This window comes from Gambusia affinis, linkage group LG11, assembly GCF_019740435.1.
Source record: "Gambusia affinis linkage group LG11, SWU_Gaff_1.0, whole genome shotgun sequence".
NCBI lineage: Eukaryota > Metazoa > Chordata > Actinopteri > Cyprinodontiformes > Poeciliidae > Gambusia > Gambusia affinis.
In genome coordinates this window covers 5,052,813-5,071,979 of record NC_057878.1, presented here as the reverse complement: position 1 = coordinate 5,071,979, position 19,167 = coordinate 5,052,813, and the positions used below count along the sequence as shown (strand labels likewise).

The window sequence follows — 19,167 nt, the reverse complement described above, 5'->3', positions numbered from 1 at the left end:
TATGATTGGATAAAGATGAAGCAATTCACTGGTTGCTAGGATACGTTGGGAAGCTAAGACCTCGCCCTGTTTTATTTAGCGCTCAATTGTATATTTATTTATATTAAGTCATAAAACGATAATATAATAAAATATCAAGTTAGGTATTTGAGAGTAACGTTTAACCCCCAAAATATTACATCTTCTTAATACTGAATGCGTTGCCATAGTATGTTTGTCCATCTGGGCTACCGTACCCCTCAGACAGCGTGACTCCGGAGGGGCGGTGCAAGATTTTCTGTAGTAACACAGTTATTTCAGTTCTGGTTTTTGGGCCACTATAAGATCAAATAATGAGCACTTCTGAGTTGAAAACCATCACTGTGATCGGCAGGTGAGCAAACAACAGAAAAATAACAGCAGCTCTAAAGTTCAGGTTGAGTTTGGATGTTTTTCAGGTTGTGCGTCTGCATCTTCGGTTTACTGCTTTTTCACGCAGGTTTAGTTTTACATGCCAATTTTTGGGGTCTTTTGCGTCTGTTCTTTTCAGCTAGAGTTTCCGAGTTGTTATTTCAAACACGATTGCAGCATTACTATAATTAATTTGCAGCCATGCTGACTATACGTCTATATTCTGCGATCCCTTTCGGGATAGGCTTACATTTTAACCCATTTCTTGTACCCTGATCAGCATTTCTGTGCAGTCAGCTGAACGTGGTGGTCTTTTGAAGTGACCTTTTTCTTGACCTGTTACGTAAACACAAAGTCATCTTTAGCTGAATTGTCAGCAGTTGCACTAACAAGCAAGAGGAAGCTTACAAAAGTTCGCAGTTTGCATATAAATATGGTAAATATGGTTTAAAAAAAATAGGAAAAAAAGAATTACAATCACTTTTTGTTTCAGGTTCAGCATTTAGTCTTCTTCAGGTCATGTATCAATTTTGGTGACTCAGATGTGCCTGAAATAAAAATTAGCTAGAAATTTTGTAAACTTTTTTTGTTTTTGTTTTTCTTCACTGAGGCAGTAGCCTACTTGTTTTTATGTTTTTGCAAAGGACTCATCTAGGGCACTCAGTCGATGTATCATTACACAATAGGAGATTCAGAGAAGGCCAGAAATGACCTTTAGCAGTTATTAAGTTAGACATAAGAAAATGGTAAACAGAAGCCTACTTTATGTTCAAGCAGTTAGTCTCAAGAATAAACAGTACTCACTATGCTTTAAATTTGCTGATGTGTAATAAAAAAAAAAAAATTTAATCAATCGCAAGATTTTGCAACATGAAGTTTCAGTTGTTTTTTTCCTCACACTTCTTCTCTTCCTCCGCGTGTTTAGCGGTCTGATTGGCCGCTCCTGGGCCATGGTGTTCATCAGTGGAGGCTACCAGGTAAAAATCTATGACAACCAACCAGGGCAGGCTGCAAGGGCTATCACGGAGATCAGGTGACTTACAAATGTGCATAGAATATGTTCCTCTTGGGAGGCTCTTTAAATCTTCACTGTTAAAAGCCAACATTGCATACCATGTAGTAAAAGAGAGTACAAAGAGATCTTAAATACTAGCAGTTACTATATTCAACAAGTTAATTCTCCCTGTAGAGTTCCTTTTTTTCCACATTAGATTGTCTATTAAATAAGCTATATTTTATTTCCTTATCGTTAGGGTGGAGAGCATTGAGAAACAGCTTGCATTTTTTAACAATTCCCCCAGGGAGTTCTACAGAAATGCTGCCTAGAGAGTTCTTATCGTCTCCGAAGCCCGTCTGGTTGCGTTGGAGGTTCTTGACATATTTCTCTGTGGGTTCAGGAAGCAGATGGAGGAGTTGGAAGAGGCCCGCATGCTGAGGGGGGACCTCAGCGCCGCGCAGCAGCTCGCCCTGCTCTCCTGCTACGAAGACTTGGCCCCGGCACTGGAGGGAGCTTTTTTCGTCCAGGTAACTCAAACAGACGAGTCTGCGTCCGTTTCCTCTAAACCAAGGAGGAGATGCTGCGCTGATTTCAAACTGAATGTGGTTGGACAGCGACGATTTCTATTACTTAAAGAAATTAGTGCTATCTTAACTTTCCTTTGATAAACTGAGAACATTGAGCTCAGTGCAAAACATCCCGGCTCTTTAATTGCCTCGATTATACTGAAGGGGGCAGAATAGCACGTTGTTTGCCTAAGTGAAATAACTCAATATATGTTTAAAATTTAAAATTAATAATTTATACGCATATATATGTATGGTTTCTGGACTCTACTTGTCCTAAAACCAAAGCAAACAAAAAGTGTCTGGTGGCTAAAAACATTCTTTTTCTTGTTTGTTTTTTGCTAATTTAAGGAGCAGAAAAACCTCAATGTTCACAACAGCAACATAAAAACAAGAAGTGTCCGACAGAGATGTAATGGCTACAAACGCATGTGGATGAGCTCATATTTTTTCTCTGTGGACCAAAACAGCTTTTAGTTTGACTTCAGAAGAATCTGAAAACAAAACCAAAACAATATGCCCGGCTTCACTCTGAACTGCATTGGGGTTTTATTATTTGTTACAGATTTTCTTTGTCGTTAATAAGAAATGACTGAAAAAGAGAAAGAAACGATTAGGTTGCAGACTCACAGTGACATCACATCCTGTCATGGCTCCTGTTTGTCTCTATTTATTAAAAGCAGAACTTAGATCTTACAAATCAGATGAGCTAAAACACACAAAATACTGAGTTCAAATCTAAAAAAAATAAAATAAAATACAAAAAAAAAATTACAAAAAAAAGTGGAATTTGCTCTAAAATTTTCTGCTCAACATGTTTGTCAAAAAAAATTGATTGGGGGAAAATATTTGTGTTTTTCAGCTTTATTCCCCAATCACATATTGTAAGATAAGAGACGAATGAAATATCTAAAGCCACATTCATTCAGTCAGAATATGAGAATGAGTTTTGTCAGATTAAAAGTAGCTTTTGAAAATGGCTCTTAAGCAGGTACTAAATATACTTTTCATTAAGCTCACTCTCCTGTTTTCAAAATAGATTTTTTTTTATTGATATTATGTAACATCCTAATTCTAAATGTCTTTTTTTTACGTGAGCTGTGAGCAGAAAATCATCTTTTGTAGGTGGGTGACGCCCCGCGTGATTTGTTTTGAAGGATTTATTGATTAGGAAAAGAAAAGTCTGACGTTTGACCAAATGATTCTTGCATCCGGTGTTTAACAGACAGGAGGTTTTTAATTCACACTTTGACCCCTTTATGATGAAAGTTCCTAATCTCCTTTTTTTCCCACCACTCTTAGGAACCCAAACTACAATCAGCGCTAAAACCCTTTTAAAATGTTGTTCCGGTCACCTGAAATCGGATAGAAAGCTGACCTTTTTTACACAAAGAACCAAAGGAGGCCCACAAGACAAGGGTGCTGTTCTTCCCTGCAGATATGATCAGAGGAAGGGGAAAAAAATAACAACGTAGACAAGAAAATTCGACACAAAACAAAGTTTTACCTTCTTGGCATCGCTGTTCACTTCTTGTGTTTTTACCACATGAAGCTACCTGACGGTTCACTTTTCTGTCGATTGCATATTTCAGTCGAGAGGAGGAACCAAGAGAGCTTTCCCCAATTCAAACTACAGATCATTAACAGGACTGATGTTGATCCTCACCTCACCGGTCGGAGCCGTGGTTTCACTTTAAGGTGTTCATCACAGTATTTTGTGGCCCTGTTGTGATAACGATAAAAGAGACGATAAGAACTTTTTATTACAGATTCTTTAGGTGGCTGTGCGACTGTGACCGGGTGTCGCAGCAAATATAGTCCCACAAACACAAATGCTATATTGCTCTTGGAAAATCATTCCTGCTTGTAACACGCTTCTTTAGGACTCCGGTCACAAAAAGAAGTGTGATTTGTATCACTAAACTGTGCACATATTTGAAAAATTTATTGATATTTCTTTATGCTTTCATTGAAAAAAAAAAACTACAAAAAAACAGTGGAGTAAGTAGTAAAGCTAAAAATCCTGACTATGGACGTTTTACTAAAATTTATTGTGACTACAATAAATCTAAATCTTATCCTGATGAAAAATGTGTCACAATTAATTTATTGATAAAAGATGTAATAAATGAACACCCTTTCGTGGAGCATGACTTTAAATCCTCATATCCACAACAAATTGATTGGTGTACTCAAAGTATCTCCTTATATATTTTGTATTACCATTGTTATCAATTTCATTGTAAAAATCAAAACTCAAAAAATTCCTTTATAAAAAGTTTCACAACTTTCTTTGTTTTAATAATTACGTGTCACTGAAACCTACTTGCTGACTCGGAGTGAACCTGAAAACAAGAGTTTAATTAGAATCGTTTTAATAACTTACAGGATATTTAATGCACAGGTTTTATGAAAATATTATTCTCTTGTGATTTGTCTGTCTATATCTATATTTAGGGCTTAAAAATGTAGAAAAATCCCAGTTTTAATGTGAGAACTTTTGTTTAGTAAGGAAATAATTACACATTAGGATTTTTTAACTTTTATTTTTTTTACTAAATCACATGTGCCACTCTTATACTAAGTACGGTGCAATTAATCTAACATTTTTATAATTTATTACTTAACTTTTTAGGTTAATCAAAGTGTCTGCGACCTTTTAACTAGTAATCCATGATTTTTTTTTTTAAATGGAGAGTAAATATGATCTGACACGGAGCCCTGTTAGTTTTACCCACTGGCTCTTGACTCAATTTATTTTTCCTGAGCATTAAGCACAGTGATGTGTGATGGATTTAGTGTGAAAGACAATAAAAAGGTAGAAAATCCCTTCAAAGAAATGTTGAAAAACTACAGTTTAGTTTTCTTTGTGTTAAACCAATGAACTAATCTCGAAACCTTCATGTGATGTGAGAGTTATCCCTTACATCTGAACACTGGAAAGCAAACAAATCTGTTTGAAGGAAAACATAAAAATCAAAAAGGTGCAATAACACTTTGATCATGTGTGTCAGCATAATTAAAGAATCTGATTTAAGTTCTTCTAGAATCACGTTATGTTTCACTGTAGACATTTTGTTCTTTCGCATTCAAACCCCAAAATACTTTTCTGAATAATTGTTACCGTGTCCTTTTAACAGATTTGTTTTTTTGTTTCTTTTTTTCAGTTAAATTATGCCGCATAAATGTCACGTAGGTGGAGGAAAAAAAGAGAGAAATTGTTTATAATAATATTGTTTTTGTCTTTTAAATATACATTAAGTGCATGGCTTAGTTATTCTGTGATGACAAAAACAGCAAATATTGCATTTTATTTTATTACAATGTATTTTTTCTGTCTTATTTGTGAAGCGTGGGACGTTTGAGCCTGAGACAAATTTTCCTCAAGGTGACAAAGAATATGCTTTTGTCTCATAATCTTAGTATATGTAAGCAGTGCTTTATGGATTTATGGATTTTTAACAAATCTGTGAAAAGGCTAAAAAGTAAGAACAGATAATGCTAGTTTAAGGTGCTGCAGTTAACGATTGGTCTCGTCACGAATCTGCGTTCGTCTTCCTGCGTTCCAGGAGTGCGTCTTCGAGGAGCTGGAAGTCAAGCAGAGCGTCTTTCAGGAAGTCGAACGTTTCGTGGGTGAAGCGGTGATCCTGAGCAGCTCCACTTCCTGCCTGGTGCCGAGCAGCGTCTTCGCCAAAGTGCAGGAGAGAAGCCGCTGCCTGGTGTCCCATCCGGTCGGTGCCAACACAGAGCTGCAGCAAACGTCCAACTGAAAACCCGCTAAGGAACAGAAAGCGCGCTAATTAACGAGCGTATCGGAGGATTTGTGATGACGCGCCTCAGGGCCATTGTGGATAGAAAAGAGAACGAGAAGAAAAAGTACATTTCTGCCAAAAACAAACAAAAAAACACTGACATTCTCTAGAAGAAACAAGTAAATGTATGAGTTTGAAAAATTTGCTAGAAAAAACTCTCGGAAATTTTCTAGAAAAGACGTGGACGTTCCTGAGTTTGAAACAGACTCAGGAACAGAGTCAAAGCTGTTTGACTTTTCAAACTCAGAAACGTTCATACCTCTTCTAGAAAACTCCTGAGATGAACTTGAAAATGTGTGAGTTTTTTCTCGCAAATTCACAACTTTTAAAACTCAGAAGTCTCCTTGTATTTGTGTCTACGGAAAATTTCTGAGATTAATCTCAAAACATCAAATTTATTCTGCCTTTTTTTTTTTTTAATACCTACAACGGCCGTAATACATCTTCGTATACTGTATTTTCATCTCCAACCACAAAAGTAATGTGAAACAAATCAACTATCTTCCAGAAAAGCAGAAACACTGAAGAGTTTTAGATGTTGCAGGTTCTCATCCACACCAACAGCTGCACATCATCCAACAGTGACGAATGAATAGATTTTGTGACCATAGCAAGTATTCTGATAAAAGGATTGTGGCATGCGATGTATTAATGACCTAATCAGCTTTCCTTGTTCGTGTCTCGCTCCCTCCAGGTAAACCCACCCTACTATGTGAAACTGGTCGAGCTGGTGCCTCACCCAGAGACCATGGCAGCCGTTATGGACGCCACCCATTCCCTGATGACCAAGGTGCGGATTACAGATTAAACTTCCCATGGATCGTTGAAGTTAGAACATGTTGGGGTGATGAAATGACTGGCCGGTGTGATGGGCTGTGACGTCAAACCAACACTGCAGGGTGGATTGATGGCTCTGAGTCCTTTTCTACATGACAGCTGCCGATCCATAACCAATAAGTCACTGCTTCAACGAAGGACTTTGTAGGACTTTAAAGTTGAACTTCATAACGTTTAATCCCCGAAAACAACAGAGAGATTTTTCCCAGAAGTCTCAGCCATAGCTTGACTGTGAATGCAATGTCTTTGTCACTTCTTGTAGGTGAATCTGAAGGAAAATGCTAAATTCCTGCCAAACTTTAAATTTCAGGTTGTGGTTCTGTGTCTCTCCTGCCTGACCTCCGGTTTGTTTTGGTTCAGGTCGGCCAGGTGCCCGTCCTGCTGAGGAAGGAGATAGACGGCTTTGCCGTCAACAGAGTTCAGGCTGCCATTATTGCTGAGTCATGGAGGCTGGTCCAGGTGAGTGTCAGGGTGAGGTTTTCTATTGTTTTGTTACTGAAGTCAAGTTGCAACATTTCTTTTCTTTTTATTCAAAACAGTCTTAACCTACGTGACCAATTTATTTATTAATGTGATTGTTATCTGTCATTTGAACCCAAGCTTTAACTTCTTGGCTGTTTTCTTGAGATATTGCTCCGATAGTTCTTTCTCGATGATGCGACTTACTTTGTGAGGTGCGCCAGTCTAATGGACCTCAGAAGGACTTCGGTCAGAAAGCGCTCTGGATGTCAGTCGATTTTAAACTGTAGTTCTACGGCGATGCATTCTGTGTACGGAAGAAACGTCACTTGCTCCACCACTTCACCGGTGATAATGACTTGTAATCAATGCTCTTAGGTACCAGAGGGAAACAGTAATGCCTTCATGAGCTCAGAGGTTCAAACTGATGAATAAAGAGGATGGATGCTCTCTGCTGAAACTTCTTGCCGTCTTCCTTGTTTTTTCAGCAAATAGTTGAGACAGAGTTGTTTTACCTGCCATCCATCCGTCCGTTTTCTGTACACCTTTGTCCCTTAGAGGGGTTGGGAGGGGTGCTGGTGCTGATCTCCAGCTAACGTTCCAGGCGAGAGGCGGGGTTCACCCTGGACAATTCGCCAGTCTGTCGCAACCTGCCATTTAAAGTATTCTTAAAAGTTTGTCTGTTATTCTGCAGCTCATGTGACTAAACCAGCCGAGGTTTAGTCAGGAGATGAAAAGTCAAAATACTCAACATTGTCTTCTACACAAGCTCTAGTTGGGAACCCCAAGATCACTGGGTCTCCTTAAGTCTCTGAAAACATTTCTTTAAAAAAAAAAATAGTCTGTTTTTAGCAAAGTTGAGCTGACTGTCCAGGAATGACCCAAGGAATTTAATATTTGCCTCAGTTTCAACAGGTTGGCCATCAAGAGAAACTGGAACCATTTTGAGGTCTTGTTTAGGTCATTTAATTAGCTCTACATCCTTAAGAAAATAAAAAAATAATAAATAATAAAGACTTTGTGCTATTCTGATTTAGTAGTGGTAACATATTAGTTGTGTTGCCACCTCCACGCCACTAGAGGCAGTATCAGGCCCGAAAAGATGCGACTAAGGAGCAGATTCAGAAGTACACAGAAAGCTGCAGAATTGGTAAAAACTATGAGCTGCGCTGAATTAAATAAAAGAGAGACGTTCAAATACATGCTGAGAGTGAAACTCCTTCCTAAAGGTGAAGCTATATAACAGATTTCAAAAGAAAATAAAAACGGAAGATCAAGGATAATATAGGAAATAGCGCCCCCTTCACTTTCGGAGTACAATGGTCCCATTTCCAAATAATGTATGAGACTGACGGTGGTCCGTCCCCGCCCCTTTCTGGTTGCTGCAGCGAGGTCCTTCTCTTTTCGTTTGCTGCAGGAAGTCCTCGGTGGAAAACGGGAAGAAAAGAAACATAAATAGTCCTTGCCCCCTTCAAAATAAGAGCATGAATATAAATGTCTACTAACTCTACTTGAAAAATTGCAAACAGTCAAAAACGTCAACACAGACATTGACATTTGTTCAATTGAAAGTTTATAAAACAGCCAAGTAAACTGCAGCTTTAGGAAAAGCGAAGTATGCCACCGGTAAATGTTTTCAAAATTAGCAGATGTCTAAAGCACTAAACAAAAGGTTAGCTCTGTCTAAGCAGATTAGCAGGAGTGTGCCGCTGCATTAATGTCTTTTCTCCTAAAGAGCAGCTAGACATTAAATAAGTTTGAGAGCAAGCAGTCAGTGCTGCTGCTGCTTCGGATTCCAAACTATTCATTGTTGAACTTTGAACCTTTTGAACTTGTTTTTTATGGTTGAGCGCTTAGGAGATTTTGCGCGCTGAGCTTCCTAAGGTTTATCCATGCAGACTCTCTTAAGTTTCAGCAAAAAATCTTACAGCTCTCCTCACAGCCGTGAGATTTTGAGGAGTCACTGAATGAACGAGTGGCTTTTCATCCCACTGCTGACTCACCTGACTGTCCTCACCTGCAGTCAGGTGAGAACGTGCTCTGTGATGGTCACCGTTACCCAACTGAACAGTCGCTGGGAGTCAACTTTTCTCTTCTAGGAATTAAAGCACAGGTAATTACTTCAACGAAATTCAACTGCAGTTTCAGCTGATCTGCGCATCCGCCACACGAGATTTCACGCTCATGACATTCCTCATCGCTTTATTTTCAGATTTATGACCCCTGAGGTTGTGGAGGTCACCGCCAAAAAGCCACTTTTTTGCAGAAGCGTTAAATTTCACTTCTGAAGATGCTCAAGCTGTGTGAGTGGAGGCTGGAAGTCGTCCCATCAGTCACTAGAAAGGCTGTCGACACTCAAAATGTTACTGCCTTTTTACATTTTGTAAGTGGCATGCATCCACACAAGGTGTAGCTGCGTGACATCGGTTTGTATGAAACGTCTCTGAAACACCATCCGTCATGTAAAACAGAAATTATCGCTCTACTTAGCAAAGTATCAAAACAAACCAGTGAACATGCAACTTTTTTTTTTACTGTACAACAAATAAAGTACGCATGAAGTTAAGCTCGTAGCAGATTCATTCTGTTGTCGGCTCAGTCAAACAGGTTCTCATTGTAAATCAGCTCCAATGAGGGGAAACTGTGTCCTTCTCATTGCAAACATGTGTAGGAAGCACAGTAAGTGTCTAACTGAGCTGATTTGCATACATATGCCTCATTAATGCAAGCAGCAGGCAGAAGTTTGCTGTTTTTGTCACGTCCGCTGCTGCCGGACGCAGCAGCATGTGAGAGACATTGGCTGCAGACCGCTTCAGCAAGATTTTCCAGGTAGAAGACAAGAAGGCAGAAACATAAGGCAAGCCTCCGTTAGGCCTGAGCAAACATCACTCAAGGTCACAAAAGGATTAGACAAAGATTCGGATGACAGGAAACGTAGGAGGGCTGAAGATGTTTACTCACCATTGTAGATGTAACTTGCTGTTGACAGAAGTTTAAAAGTTCGGATTGCTACATCATTCATATCTGAATCACTTGACATTTTGGCATATGTGCATATAGTGCCATTTTTAGCACGATCAAGTAACAATGTCGCCTTCAGTCATAAAAATGCTGCATATATCAAATACGACTTAAAGAAATTTTCACTTTGTAATTTAAGAGACACCTTGAAATTGGGTCTCTGTCTCTTTAAGAAGCTCCTGCTCTTTCTGAAACCCCTTCTTCAGGAAGTCATCACAACATGGCTCCTCTATTAACCCTTTAACAACCGAAAAGTAGCTCCTATATTGAGCTCAGCAGATGCTCAGTTCCACCAGGTGTTTGCTAATTGCTGCTGACTAGTCTGAAGGAGCTGAGAGGGGGAGGCCTGCTCTGTGAGCATAACTGGCATATTAAAAAAAAACTTCAAATATAAAACTTATTTGACCTCTGCTGTCTGTTAGAAACTTTATCAAAAATATGCTTCAAGATAGAAATAATTAGCCTTCTTTCAGCTTCATGGAGTTCCAGGATGTTTTCTCAATGCAGTTTTAAATGTAGCTGCATAGTTTCACTAAACACTCCATCACCAGTCACTGCAGTCAGAAAAAAAGTAGTTTCACAGAGCAGCAGTTGCTCAGTAGGCTTCATTAGCCCATTTCACACAAAAAACAGGAAAAAATGAAAAAAAAAAGAGGGAAAAGTAGGAAGGATGGTGGACAAAAATGATAGCAAAAGCACACATTGTATCTTTCTGCTGATACTCCCTACTTAAACCCTCATCAGAAACAAAACGAGCTGTAAAAGTAAAAAAAAAAAAAAAAAGACTGCTGGGTTTGTGAAACAAAAAAAGAACTCCAACAGGACACAAAGGTCTGCGTCGATTATCAGGAACGCCATTCTGACTGCAATCTTACACGTTCCTCCTTACGTAACACAACTCTCCCTCACCCCTCGAAATGCACACAAACCCGGGAAAAAAACAAAAAAACGGGGCCTTGAGTCGAGGCCAGCGGTGGAAAGCAGAGCGGCTGAGAAAGCGCCTCGTTACCCCCAGTGATTACTGAAGAGAAAAGACCCCATTTCTCTCAGATAACAGAACCGTTGTTGGACGCAGGGGCCAAACAAAGGCGACCCTGTCCCGTTCCTCCACCTCTCTGTATCTGTTTCCTCTGTGGTCAGCCAACAGGCATCTCAAACCCAGAGACACCTGAACCACTCCCTCCGTCTGGCCCTCTTTCCATCCCTCCATCCTCAGCTGTCTCCTCCCTGCACAGAAGCTGCTGGGCTATCGAAACTCTATATAGCCAGAGTTTTTAAAGACGGGATCAGGAACAATTTGGCACTGAGAAGACGTTAGAAGTAGAAAGTTGCAGCTTTGTTGAGTTGCTCTAAATAACATGTTCTTGGCTCTTTACAGTTTAATCTGACACCCTGTCTGATGACCTTTGGGGCACGTCTCCCCCCTCTCTCATTACCCTCTTTCCTCTTGCAAATAAAGGCCTCTATAGCCAACAAAACCTTGTTCTTCGATTTGGTTCATCCAGAGCGTCTGGACCCCCTGCTATGAAAAAACAATTGTTTCCTGGTGGCAAAAACTCTGTTGAGGTTTTCAATTATTGGATCTGCTTTTACCCAATTGCTAACATTTGGTAGTGATGTATGTAATACGCCATACATCACTTGAAGACCCTATGAAGCTTACCGGGAATTGTGTGCACTCTAAACAATCACTGCAAAGAGAGAAGCTCTGACTTTAATTGCTCCTCATTTTGGAAGTGTGCCCAACACGGACTGGATAGCTTTGTTCACTTCATACGCTACTATTGCTAAAACTACAACCAGACGTAGACTAATAACTTCTCCTTTTTCTTCTACCAGAAAAAGGTGGAGGAACTTGGAAAAGTCGGCATGAACAGAAATGGGAAACTGCATGTAAACAAGCTTGAATGTAGAAGTTTGTTATTTTTTGAGTTTCTTAGAAGTAGAAAGTTGCAGTTTTCTTGGGTTGCCCTAACAAAGCGACCCAACAAAGGTTGGGCTGGGCTAGCGAAACTCTATATAGCCAGAGTGTTTAAAGACGGGATCAGGAACAATTTGGCACTGAGAAGACGTTAGAAGTAGGAAGTTGCAGCTTTGTTGAGTTGCTCTAAATAACATGTTCTTGGCTCTTTACAGTTTAATCTGACACCCTGTCTGATGACCTTTGATGCACGTCTTCCCCTCTCTCATTACCCTCTTTCCTCTTGCAAACTGCATATAAACAAGCTTGAATGTAGAAGTTGGGTTTTTTTTTTTAGTTACTTAGAAGTAGAAAGTTGCAGCTTTCTACTTCAGGATGCAGACGGTTTGTACTGCATCCTGACAAATTGAGCTCAGTGAGACAAATGGCAGTCACTGAAGGGAGATGAAAATCGAGTTGAATTTTATAGGAACGCGACGGCCAGACTAACAAAACGTCATTGTTGAGAAATGGTCAGATGAGACAAAACCAGAACTTTTAGACCCTTATGCAAATCGTTATGTGTGGTGCCAAGCTGACAATGCAGAACCCCCTAAACACATCATTCTCTTGGTGAGATGATGTGTGGAAGGTTTTGCTCAACAGGGACCAGGAACCCTGATGAGAGCAAATGAGAACACAGGAGGAACTCAATACTAGGCAATCCAAAGAGCCAGAGCTACAATGGAGTGATTTAGATCAAAGGATATTCATGTGTAAGGATCAGAGTCTCTGGCAAGACTTCAACATTACATTCTCTCCTTATAATCTGACTGAGACTGAGCTTTTTTAACAAATAGGAAATTCTCTTCTGGTTGTAGACCACAACTTTGTGTTGGTCTATGACTAAAGAACCACAAATAGTTTTGGTAGGAAGTGTAGCCTGCTGATGCATCTGACTGTATAATCATTTGTCAATCTAGTTAAGCCAAATACAGTTTTCTGTAGTTAAGGTATTTATTGTAGTTTCATGTCTTCCTCTGACAGGACGGTGTGATATCAGTGAAGGATATCGACCTGGTGATGTCAGAGGGACTGGGAATGCGCTACGCCTTTATAGGTCCCATGGAAACGATGCACCTGAACGCACCTGAAGGTAATGTTTCCTTCTTTAGGTTTAGATTGGGTGTGTGATCAAGCAGGTGATGCGTTTTGTAGTTTGAATTCCACGTTTCACTCATCTGTAAACAGGTAGAGGTCAAGGCTACTTACTGGGAATTCACGTTATTCATGTCGGTGACGTGGCTCACATGTATGTAACGTACCATGTTGTGTGTGTGTGTGTGTGTGTGTGGGTGCGTGTGTGTGTGTGTCGCACTGCGATCAAAACCTCATGGTGATGGAGAATATCAAAGGGGAGTGTGAAACCCAGAGAGTATCCCTGACTGACTCCACACACACACACACACACACACACACACACACACACACACACACACACACACACACACACACAGACAGATAAAGTACAGTCTGGCCGAACAAAGCTGCCTTTTGATGGGTAGCTGAATGCCCTCCCTCACACCAGTAATCTAAAACTCACACAGCTCTCATCGCGGCCTTCAAACCAGGTGCCAACTCTATATGTAGTTACAGCACGGGACGGATTTTTGTTCTCCTTCTCAGGAAGCAGTCGTATGTATCGTGTTCTTAAAAGATTGCTCGGACCTGCTCCAGGTCTGTCTTTCAGGTTCTTCCATCCATCCAATCAGATACCCCAGCACTCCGGCTCCGCTTCTCTCCGCGTCTCTCCGGGCCCTACCTGAGCACTTTTGTAAAATATTAACGCACACAGTGGGACATTGTTCCTTAAAGGGGTAACCCACTAAAAAGGCCCTGATTGTAGCCTTAAGGAAATCCCCGGAGCGCCTTTGAAAGACGTTGGCAACGCGACCCACTTTTCCGTCAGAAACATCTGCGTAAGACGAAAAGGAAAAACAAGTGTTGGCAATAAACTATCCAGACATAAAGAAGATAATAAGCCAAGGACAGAGACAACATTTGTTGTGATATGTTGAAAACATTGTAGCTGCTGTTAGCTCCCATCTGATTACAGACAACCACAGTCCTTGGAAAAAGCAACAAGGTTCAACCTTTTTGAAAAAGGGAAATTAAAAATTTAAGACACAGATAAACCACTGAAAATGTCACAAAAAGTATTCATTCGCCTTGTTTTGCATCATATAAAACCACTGATTTCAATGATTACATATCATTGACAAACACAAAGTTGTTGCAGAAATCTGCTCCAGGTTCAAACAGTTTACTGTAAAACCACAGAAACGTGTGCGAGTGGATAAATTCAGACAATAGCAAAGAAGCTTCCTGGTGCAGCGGACTACCTTTCTCAACACAGTGAGATGTTTAGTTGACTGTAGATGGTGTTACGGAAAATTATTATTTTTAGTGCTTAATACAGCTAATCTTACCCCAGGTGTAAAAGGTATATTGAACAGTCTGATTTTGAACAAATTTCTTACCAGTTAATTTTATGTCATGTGTAAAAGGTATCTTGAACATTCTATGTTGTATAAATTTCTTAGTTTTAAACAGATGTTCTGTGAAGAATTTACAGTTAAATTATCCAGCAGAGTAAATGTCAAAGGTCAGGAACTAGATGCAGATCAAAGGAGATCTTTTAGTATTGTTATCTGGGCTCAGGAAGCCACGAAATTAGCATCTATTGCAGGGCAGAAGCCTGTATGGCTCACAGAACATCAAAGGTTTTTTAGAACCACATCTGGCAGGGTTTAAACTAAAATGCAACATAGAATGTTGAGATCACTAACAGTTTTCTAAGTATTAATAGCAAGTTTATAATGAAAGTGCATTATCTAAGTTTAGAAGGGTGAATGCTGAATGTATTTGAAAATTGTACTGTCTATGATAATATCTGAACCAAATGGAAATTGTTTCAATGAAAATGTGTTGTTTAGTATTAGAAAACTGTTCAGGATTTTATGTGATAAAGCAAGGACTTAAATCTTTGGAAAATGCTGAATGCAGTAGACCAGAATTAGGTTTGTGAAGATAATCTTTCCTTAAACTAAATTACTTGATTTGGCCGGGAGGCATTCCGAATTTCACAGGTATCTGTGAAGTCTTGTTTTATGCTTTTATTTGCCCAAATGGCCTTAGAGCAGAGAAGACTAGGATGCAGCTGCCCCTGCTCCTTTGTCCTCTTGGAAACCAAATGGCCTTTGATCTCTGGCGTGAAATTAGGGGAAGTTCTAAGTTTTATTGGCGTCCAAGGTAGCGTCTGATTGGTCATACAGAGCTCCTGGTTGGTCGAACCAGGGGTACGCCTTAATGAATACATTAACAAGGAGAGAAACGCCTCCACTATAAAGAGATTGAACATGACAATAATAGATCAGATCGCTGTTATTTCCTGCCGTTTTGGCATTCAGCCTTCTCCAAAGACATGTCTTTGCTTTTTCTTTCTCTGTCTCTGTCTTTGTTTTAATTCTTTTGTCTCAGGTAATGAATGTATGTCTCTGTAACTCTGCAGTTTTCTTGTTAACTCATACGTTGCTTGTTGTGAGATTAAACGCTGTAACTCTGTGACGTCATCACGCATGTTGCTCCTGATTGGCACACACTCCTCGCTGGATGGACCCGGGAAATAGGAAGAAATAGAGAGCCAAGCTTTTTCCAAATTAAGCTAACTTAGTACAATTTCTTTCTTCAACAATGGCACTTATCGCACCGCAGTGCTGTGTGTTGGTAGGAGTACGATTCAAACAGTCGGGGTTCAGCATGAGGACAATATCAGCAGTTCTCAGGCTGCACCGTTTTCACATCGTAGGAATAAATCCTCCACTAAACGGGAGCAGTAACTCAGAAGGCGATCCGTGCCGGGATCAACTTTAAAATCCAGCGTGAGATTCTTTCAGTGCTTTTTTTTTTTTTTTTTTTTGGGGGGTGACGCACCCGGCCTAATTTGGTCTGAAGCAGTTTGGACATATTGCTTTTCCAGATTTCCCTTCAGGGTTTTTTTTAAATATTATTATTCAAACATGTAGACCTCTCCAGCAGCATTCCTTATCAGAGGAATGCCAACAGACCACACCGCCCACCTTCCCTCTGATACTTTTTTCCTCGTTATTGTCGCTGCTACAAAGCCTGCGTCGGTGTTCAGGAGATCCTGCAGCTCCAAAGACGTTTCGAGCCGAGTCATTTCCCAAAGCTAGCGTTAAATTTTAAGTAAAACCAACTAGATAATCATAAACGACGGCTCACGTCTACGGATTTTCAGTGTGAAAGCTGTCCAGATGGATTGAAGCATCTTATAAAATTTTGCCCATTTTCAGTGTACAACAGGTCTTATAGAGGAACAGGTGCACAACTCTCACCTATTAATATGTAACCATTTGCTTGATCAGCACTTAAATCGATTATTAGCCAAATGGTGTCCTGACTTCATCATAAATTAGTCATTAAAGATTAATAAATGAGAGAATGAGTCCATTAAATCTTTCTGAAAGTTAAAATAAGATGAATGGAGACTTAAGACTCATTAGTAAGGCATTTAACATTATTCAGACTGTTTCTTGTTCCTTACATAAGTTACATTTGATTTACTTTCAGTTTTTATAGATATTTAAGATTTCCTTGCTGAATCCATAGAGCTGAATTTTGGTCTCTTCTTGTGTTTTTTTGTTTGTTTGTTTTTCAGGCAAACTCCAAATGGGGTTTCGTATTACTTTCTTCCCACAGTGGCAGACTGTTTTGACATAAAATTACAGATGTGATTATCTGTAACTACATTCCAGGTGTCTAAACGTGATACGAGTACATATTCATGACCCTGAATGATTAATGTAAGATATCAGCATCTGACCAGGAAGAAGAATAATTCAACATATCTTCAATTACATTTTAACGAGTCAATATTCCCTTCAAGCTATCTCACCCGATTTTGTCATTTGACGGATCTCAGATCCATATCCAACAGAGTTATGACTAGTCAAAATGACATTTTTAGAGAAATGAATTAAGAATCGCATGTAGGCCCTCTAGTTCTGCCCAAACAGTTGCCTGCAGAAATAAAACAGTCAGAACAACCCCACAATGCAGAAAGAGCGGTACTGGGGTATTCGGAGAATGTGAACTTTGTGAACTTTTGAAGATTGCTGCAGAAATTTGCAAGGAATTTCCCATTTGTTCTTTTCCGACAAACACAAAACGTTTTGCTTTGAAGAGCAAAAACTGCAACTGAACATGGAGAATTTTTGAAAAATCTTTTTTCATTTGTTGAAGTTTTTCATTTTTCTTTGAGATTTCCGAATGCTACGTAAATCTGGGACATTTTGACTAGACGGAATCATTTTCCAAGGTTTCCATAAAGTCTTTCTGACTAACCAGAATGTTAATTCAAGATACATTAAATAGAGAAGCCGTCTGGACGTCTATAATTCATTTGGAAATATATTAAAAGGAATTTTGACCAGTCAAAATTATAATTATAGATATACCTCATTTAGTTTTGCCTACTTATTATTTGTTTTCAAGATATTTTATCTCGATTCCTATATATTTCCTCTGTATAAATAGACATATGATATCTTGAATTATGGTGTCTTTCAAGATACTTTTAATTAGAATTATGGCTAGTCAGAACAAAAAGGAAGATATCTTATATTTACTTTATTACTAGCCAAAATTGAATTGTTGTCATCTGAAAGTTGTGACTGTATTGAATTGAAGCTTTTATACAACGTAATGATAAACCTGACATCCTTTACACTAGTCAGAATCTAGGTAGATATATCTCTAACAGGTATTTTGTCTTGTCAAAATATAATTACAGCTTTCTTAATTCACCTATACGTGCAATCATAAACCAATTTCTGACATGTGGGATGTAAAAGTGGTTTGTCACTGTTGCCCTGCGTCGAGCCGGTGATGCCCTCCTGCCCCGGACGCCACGCCTGTGTTAAGTCTAACAATACGATGAAATCTCCCCCCCCCGATCTGCTCCTCATTCCCGGCACTGTCCCCTCTTCCAGGTTTGGAGGACTACATGAGACGGTACGGAGAGGGAATAGCCAGGCTCCTGAACTCCTTCGGGCCCGTACCGGACTTCTTCGGAGAGCCAGCCAAGCGGGTCGTTAAGGTAACCTGGAGGAAGCTTCGCTGGCGTTAGCTGAAGGTCAAGATAAGACACATTGAGCTCATTTACAGAAACCTGAGTTTCAAACTCTACCAGTATTTACTTATTGACCTTTTTTTAAAATAAATTGTAGTTACTTCCTGTTAAAGCAGGTCGATGAAGTTTTTGGCTCTCACTTAGTGAAAGCCAGTAGTTCCATAGACATTTCTCTGGCAGTCACATGTTCTTACAAGCTGCTTAAAAGTTAAACAAGGTTGAAAACAGGTGCAATGAATCTGGAATAGTTTAAATTGGTTTAATTACGCGGGGGTGGGGGGATTAGTCAGTTTGGTTTGATGGTGATTGTAACAAACTATCTGTTCTGTGTGACAATGTATTTTTCTGAGAGTGGAAACTAGCATGGTTTCTACAAAATCCTGGTTTTAACATTTGAACATGAACACACAGACACTACCTTTGACGACCTGGTTGATTGTCCACCGGTTGGCCCCAGGGCCCCGTGGCTCCTCTGTTGTCCTTAAACCTCCAACATGTCCGCCCGAGGCCGTGACACTCTGCCTGAAACTCTTAATTTCTCACTCGTTTCCTCTGCTGATGTCTCCAGGAGATGTCTGAGCTCATTCCCAGCGACCAGCAGCATCTGTCAGCCAGGAAGGAGAAGAGGGACCTGCTGCTCATGCATCTGGCTAAGCTAAAGAAGGACCACTGAGCTCAACGAGCGAAGGCCAGAATTAAGACCGCTGCAATCAGGAAGTACCTTACTCCACTGTGATTTCTGTAAGATTTCTCTGTAAATAATTTCTCTGAGTTAATCGTAATTGTTCAGCATTCGCTATGCTGACGTCATTTTTGTGAGCTTGCTTTAGTTTTCTCAAGTCTACTTTGTAGAGGGTTTTTTTTTTGTTGTTTAACCAGGCAGGTAAAAACGATCACACTTAATGTGAGGAAAAAATCAAAAGAAAAATTGTGGGATGATGTTTTGATGAATAAAACCAAGGAATTAATCTGGA

The 19,167-nt window shown here is 39.7% G+C and overlaps 1 protein-coding gene across 2 annotated transcripts; it reads left to right on the top strand.

Annotated features, from left to right (window-relative positions):
- The first annotated feature begins 233 nt into the window (after positions 1–233).
- Positions 234–19,167, top strand: cryl1 (crystallin, lambda 1). Of its 2 annotated transcripts, none has more exons than XM_044131841.1 (9): positions 234–373; positions 1,316–1,423; positions 1,788–1,914; positions 5,523–5,684; positions 6,460–6,555; positions 6,963–7,061; positions 13,030–13,138; positions 18,054–18,160; positions 18,762–19,167. In XM_044131841.1, the coding sequence occupies exons 1-9, from the start codon at positions 333–335 to the stop codon at positions 18,864–18,866; spliced, it is 954 nt and encodes a 317-aa protein (XP_043987776.1). In that variant the 5' UTR covers positions 234–332; the 3' UTR covers positions 18,867–19,167. The 2 variants fall into 2 exon arrangements, with proteins under 2 accessions (XP_043987776.1, XP_043987777.1); XM_044131842.1 differs by having other exon boundaries at positions 281–373; positions 1,316–1,367.